Here is a 6,624-nt window from a genome sequence, read left to right as displayed (position 1 = left end):
CCTTCACCTACATGTCCCTTGAAATCTGCACCAATCACCACTCTCTCACCTCTGAGGATGTTCTGCATCACTTCATCTAACTCACTCCAGAATTTCTCCTTCTCTTCTAACTCACATCCTACCTGTGGGGCAAAACCACTCACAACATTGAACATCACACCTTCAATTTCCAGCTTCAGACTTAGTCATGATTCGCCTTTTTAATTTGGCATGTGCATTTTGGGACTGGCACAAGAAGACACTGGCTTGTGTCCCGTTGCGGTTGCATTACAACTTTATTTTAACTAATAAAGTCAGAGAAATATCTTTTAAGTTGCTTTACAAATACTAACCAGTTAAAATGTATCTTTCCCTAAGATTTAAAAAGAACATTGACACCAACTGCTTCTTCTGTAATTCTTGTCCTGAGAAAAGTTTATAAGAATTTCTGCCTGTAATTATACTGTATTATACGTTTTTTGGTCCGATGTCCAAATTTTCATTCTAATCAAAATTCTCAATAATGTCTGGGTTTTTTTAAAGACATTTTTTTGGGGGGGGAATCTTTAATATTTTCTAATACATTTTATCTTTATATTTGCTAAATTCTATATTCATAAATGTAACTTTACTAATATTAAACCACTCTTTATTGTTTTCAAAAACGACATTAGCAGATATTTTGAAAGCATGCAATTTTCAAAAACAACAACTCTTTAAAAATACTATGGCTCTGTCAGTGTTAGTGTCAGGTGATACAGGTCTTTAATTTTATTACATTTTTTTTGCCCCATTGCTGCTGTTACATCTGTATCCTTACTGTATTGTTTGTGTGATTGTATTTGTTTTTGGTTCAATAAAACATATAGAAAAAATATAAAATTAAAGGCATTTGTTGTGGATCTATTCTTAATTTAACTTAATAATTCGTCATATAAACTTATAATGTATTTGCAAAATATCTTAGACACTTATCAGTCCAACCTTTGCAAATCAAACAAATGAAATCCTTTTGCCCAACTAATTCGGTCTGTCAAAAAAATTTGGCTTTTTAAAACTCTTTATGATAAAAGTCTTTATGATTCCAAAACAGCTTTCAGTTCATTCTAACGTTTTAAAGATTTTTGAAAAAATTCAAACGATAAGAAAATAGGAACCCGATGAAATTCGGATGCAACTTCAAGAAATTAAGTAACTTAAAAAATAAAGTTAAAATATGTTATTGTACACGTAGCCTAGAATTGAAGAAAATGAAATGGCTGATTCTCTAGCAAAAGTGGCAAGTAGAAATAAGATTTAATGGAAGTTTCACATAGCAAAAGAGAAGCAAGAACAATAATAAGAAACAGTAAGTGGCCGCTTGACTGGGATAATGGAAAAACGGGTCATCTCAAATTCAGAAGAAAGAAACACGGAAGAAACCATCGTCCATGGAGGAAAATGTAATATAGAGACTAAGATTACGACGCCCTCTGGCAAAGCACAGTAGGTGGCGGTAATGCACCTTTACGTTGGATGCCACCGCCATCGAAGAAGACGAAGAAGAAGAAGAAGAAGAAGAAGAAGAAGAAGAAGAAGAGAAGGAGGAGTTCCGCCCGGAAATACAGTGTATCACCTAAGGGCGGGGTGCAGGTAAATGGAGAGACAGACGGAAAAAAAAACGACCAATTCTACAGCTGAGCGTCAGGAAAACGTTAAAGTAAAGATTCCTTAAGGTTTCTACGCTGCCGAAAGAACAAAGAAAAAAGTGAGTCCAAGCAGACTCGAGAACTGCAGAAAAAGCGATTCACAGCTTTATTAGGCGTTTGTCCGTCTTGGCCGGATACATGAGGCTCTGAGACTTTATGAAGATAAATCAGAAAAATAACATTTGTTTCAAAGTTTTGCACATTAAAAATGTAATGTGATGTAATTTGATGTAATGAATTTGAATTGAAACCGAATGTGAGTTTATAGTGATTATTTTTTCCATAAACAAGTTCACTAGTGTTTAACATAAATAACTTTCTTAGTGGACTTGCTCGTACTTTTTCTACTTAAAGTAAGTGTATTCAGTACTTTGAGTAACTTGAAGGGGAACGTCTACTTGAAGCAGAGTACTTTTATGCAAGTACCTGCAGCCATTGAGTACTGAGTTTTTTTTACTCCTCCCACCTGATGATCAGGGAACAGTTGCTGAAAATCCTGACCCGTAAAACTTAGCTCACACTCCAACTGCATGATCTTAGATCGATGGTTCCGTGACGAAAAGACGTTAGGGAAACAACGTGGCACACGAATATGTGGAAAACGTCTTCAGAAGGAATAAGAACAGTAGATGCAGGTTTCACCTTTTCACACCTTCATATTTAGGGAGCAACTGTGTTTCCTCTTCCCTTCCAGTTGGACCATGTGTGACGGCCTGTCCCACTGTAAACTGGCTCTGGCCTTCGCTGTGCTCATGGATTTACTGGGTGCAACTGCGTTGCTGGTGGGAGTCTTCGCCCATCTGGAGATCAAAGGACAGGACTTTGGAGACTTACTGGTCTATACGGGTACATTTGTCCCTGGTGTTAACCTCAAGGGTCACTTTAAGTGTTTTTATGCATATTTTTATAATAAAGACATCAGAGCATATGCATGTGTTTGGTGTAGATCTAAAGATAATGTTCCAGAGTTTTATTTTAGGTTTTTCTTTCCCCCTACTTCTACCACATTTTCAGTGTTTGGTGAATTGTGTAGAAATTTGTCAGCAGTTAATTTAATTTGGGTTAGTTAGTTTGGGTTAGGTTAACATAGGTGTAGCTTCAGTAGATCCATCAATAATTTCTAGTCGCAGTATTAATGGCCTATCTGTCGTCTGTTCAGGAGCCCTGTTAGTGATCATGTCTTTGGCCGGGTGGGTGACCTGGTACAGCGGGAACATCGAAGGTCTGACATCCAAGAAGGAGCTGGGACAAATCAGCAGCGCCGTCGACCGGCTCGCCCGCACCCTCAGCCGCAAGATCCGCACCTACAGGGTCCACCACTAACCCCCCAAATTCCCCACCTCCCAAGGAGGGAGTCAAGTATTGGCGTGGCACTGGTAAAACAAGCATTTCGGAGATAGATGTGTTACAAACTCATTCTGTTACTGTGTTATTGTGAGCAGTATTTTTTATATTTATAGTGTTTGTATGTGACCGTCTCTCCTGCTGGATTTCAATAAAAACTTTAATATACACGGTGAGCCACAGCATTACTGCTGGTGGTCTTAATAATTTCATGGAGGACAAGGCTACACAGCAACATGTGACACACTGGGAACTCCACTAAGAAAACAATGGATTTTAAACCGTACATTTCAAAATGTACAGTAATTAATAAAAAATAAGGTGGAGATGATTTTAACCACTTTTTATGTGCTGACAGGTGCATCGCCCGTAATGATATATTTGTTAGTGCATATTATTTTTATAAAAAAACAAGGTGGTAATAAGGTTGTGGCTGATTGGTGTACATTTATTGTATTAAATGTTTTGCACAAATGTAATAAATGTGTAACCAAGTTTTACTTAGTGCATTTCAGCGGCTCCCTCGTATGCAGATGTCAGGTTGTTGGTGAACTCACTTATGCACTTCACTATGTTTTGCAGCAAACACCCACCTTCTAATACTCTTGTCCATCCTCTGATGGACTCCAGATATTTTTCAGCTAATTGTATTTCTTATACAAAAAGGCAAATTAGTGCTATACAGCATTTTGTCCCAACAGATTTTTGTTGTTCACGCCTTAGATATAAAAATGTAATGATGATGTTGTAATTCACATTTGTCACCAGCAGAGATCAGTACAGGTTACAGTTCCAAGCTTTCGGAGTGGAGAGAGTCTCTTCGGTTCTCTACTGTTTACTGCTCAGAATGATATTTCTGCAGGGTTGAACTTGAAGCAAAGTTTCTTTGAGATCACCTTCATGTGTAGGATCTAATTCCAGTCTAATAAGCAATTTGCATATTAATATTCAGCTTTATACTTTAAAGAAATATGCAGTGAGAAGAGGAGTCATGATGACCCCTTGTTTTCAGCAGGTAATGTTGAATGAATGAATGAAAATGAGTCATATTGCCAGATTCACAGACTCAGAAGAAAAGTGCTTTTACACTTTTATTGTTTTTTTGCCATTTTATATACTAACAATATGCAGATCAATCAAATTCAGCGTATTTTTTTTTAAAGCTACTTCACATGAAGGAATCAGGACGATTTTCACTTTCTCTGCTTTGCTTTTTGAGCTGGCGTCAGACGATTCCCCTGTGGTGCAGCTCAGCTCTTTCTTGACCCCCTCATGCCATTCGGGCAGCACCCGCCCAAGAAAGTCAAGTCTCATTCACAACGTATGGCAGCTGTCAGTGGTCCAGCAGGTTTTGCAGCGAGCATCTAACCATATTCACCGTCATTATATTTCTGCGTTGGCTTCACCTGTTAGCTGTAATAGCTGGCGCCTCCTTTAAGCTCTGGCACTAGTGTTGAGCGCAGTTACAGATTGTAAAATTTAATCTCAAAGACAATATCAAATCCAGTTTAACGTGTTTTTCTGGGGCTCACAGAACTCACAGACTTCACCTGAGCTGCCTTGATATGTTAAGCTCCCACCGTCTGCTCAACCACCAAGTAAGTGGATTAAATCCTGGACTACATCAAACAGTTGAGATGATTTACCACTACTTTTGTTTTTGACCCAGCTGTTGTCTGAATTTATGCCAGCTTTTCATCCTATTTATAAGGCAGAGATTATAAAGCCTCTGTTTGTAGGGCAGTCCCTTGAAGAACATCAAGATTCAAAGAACTTTATTGACCCCATAGGGAAATTGTGTTGCCTTATGGTTTTGCAATCTCAACAATGGTTTCAACCAATCCCCAGTGAATTCTCCAGTGAATTCTGCACAGCCTTGCAATTTAAAATATCATACAAACAACAACATGCAACACAATTGTTTAGAAAAGCTGTCACGAAATCAGGCCTTTCAGGCTGCAACAATCACAATAACGTCTGCAAAATCCTGGAGGTACTTTTAAATTGTGTTCCTAAAAAGCTCTCGGCATGGGAGGCGCCAACCAGCACTCAGCGAACACGTTAAAGGGAATTCCAGTTTTCCTCTACACACAGTCTGTACCACCATTAATGGGATTATGGACTTGTTTTCTGTGCTGGTAGGCGGAGTCAAGCTCATGCATGTTTGGCCTTTTGTAACCTGGCAGGTAATGATGTCGCTCTTCAGACGGATGAAGTATTGACCTTCCTCGCACAGAAAACTTCAGGTTTTCCTGAAAAAAACAAACAGCCACTGAGGTGCTGCTGGCTTTTGAATTCATTCTGACGTGAGCTTTCTGAACAGGTCACGTGTCTACGATCAAAGGTTGAGATTTATTATACTGTTAAATTCTGCAGACCGTCTGGAGATCTTCATAAATGTCCATTACTAAGCAAGAGCTCAAATCCACAAACAATCATTTAAACAAACCAAACCTGGGCACAGTGAGGACCACACCGTTACCAACATGCATCTAGTGCTAATCAATCCAGGATTCTTTAATCACACTCTTCCTACATTACATTTCCTACTCACAGAAGCAGTAAACATGAATGTAACAAAAGAATATAACAAAAAATAAAACAAAAAAAAACAGCTCCTAAAAAATGGTTTTAACTTCATGCCCCCAACCGTCCCTGGGATCCATGAGAAGATCTCCCCAAGCTGGGAGATAAAGAGCTTGTAGAAATTGGGTTCAACCAGATGTTTCAGTATGTTTACATGTTTGGGTTTACCAGGTCTGTCCCCTGCTGATCTGATCCGACCCAGAGTCTAAGTCATATGGCCTGAGATCTGATCATATGACCAAAAACCCTATATGGTCCGATATGCTTGAGCATGGTGTTTGCTATGGGCACAGATCTCTACTAACACAGTGTTAAAGAACTACACAAAGAGCCCACCAAGAGTCTCCAAGAAGTCTTGATACACTAAAGTGCTGCATATGTGTAGCAGCAGCCAGAGCTCTGCTCTTGACAACTTGCAGATGCAATGAAAAAACCTTCTCATTCTCTAGGAGAACTTCATCACAGCAGCATTGAGCCCTTATGGGCTCTTATGAGTATCCCCCCATCAGCTCCGTGCCTGTCCCCTTGGTCGACAATGGAAAATGATAAACTCCAGGAGTTTCAGATCCAGTGTTTAATGTGGAGGTGAGCCCAGCTATATGTACTTGAACACTTGAGCACTGTCTCTCCCTACCACCCGTGACTTTTGAGAGAGCAACCTGGACTTCCTCCACCCTCTGAGCCCTAACCCTCTCTTGAAACTTGTGGATGATGTGCACTCTTTTGCCTTCTCCACCACACCTAAACCTACCTGGACAAGCCTTGACTTCAACCCCATTCAATACCTGCTCCAAAATATGTCCGTCAAGGTTCTGAGAATTGGTCTGGTTCTCCTTCTATGGAGACCACCCAACAGAACAGCTCCCAGGATCACCGGGCCCGAAAAAACTGTCCGACATTAAGGTGGTGACTGTCAGGATGGATGTTTCAAAATGATGATTGTTATTAAATTGTGGCTTTTTAAGTGTCCCCTCCCGTCATGATTGGTAGGCACAAAGGCAATATAACGGCATTAATCGAGATTAGT

The 6,624-nt window shown here is 39.6% G+C and overlaps 1 protein-coding gene across 2 annotated transcripts; it reads left to right on the top strand.

The window, feature by feature from the left end:
• The first annotated feature begins 1,523 nt into the window (after positions 1-1,523).
• Positions 1,524-3,511, top strand: tmem238a (transmembrane protein 238a). 2 transcript variants are annotated; one of them, XM_067519915.1, is made up of 3 exons: positions 1,524-1,611; positions 2,362-2,513; positions 2,827-3,511. In XM_067519915.1, exons 2-3 carry the CDS (start codon positions 2,369-2,371, stop codon positions 2,988-2,990), a joined length of 309 nt encoding a protein of 102 aa, XP_067376016.1. In that variant the 5' UTR covers positions 1,524-1,611; positions 2,362-2,368; the 3' UTR covers positions 2,991-3,511. The 2 variants fall into 2 exon arrangements, with proteins under 2 accessions (XP_067376016.1, XP_067375924.1); XM_067519823.1 differs by having other exon boundaries at positions 1,567-1,726.
• Positions 3,512-6,624: the final 3,113 nt, after the last annotated feature.

This window comes from Channa argus, chromosome 1 (genome assembly GCF_033026475.1).
Source record: "Channa argus isolate prfri chromosome 1, Channa argus male v1.0, whole genome shotgun sequence".
Classification (NCBI taxonomy): Eukaryota; Metazoa; Chordata; class Actinopteri; order Anabantiformes; family Channidae; genus Channa; species Channa argus.
This window is presented reverse-complemented; position numbering and strand designations above follow the sequence as displayed.

What these genes read in the sequence shown, in the direction of transcription:
- tmem238a (XM_067519915.1), top strand. Translation starts at nt 2,369, where the DNA reads ATGTGTGACGGCCTGTCCCACTGTAAACTGGCTCTGGCCTTCGCTGTG. An exon ending in AGACTTACTGGTCTATACGG is followed by an intron (nt 2,514 to 2,826) that starts GTACATTTGTCC and finishes TCGTCTGTTCAG; the next exon opens with GAGCCCTGTTAGTGATCATG.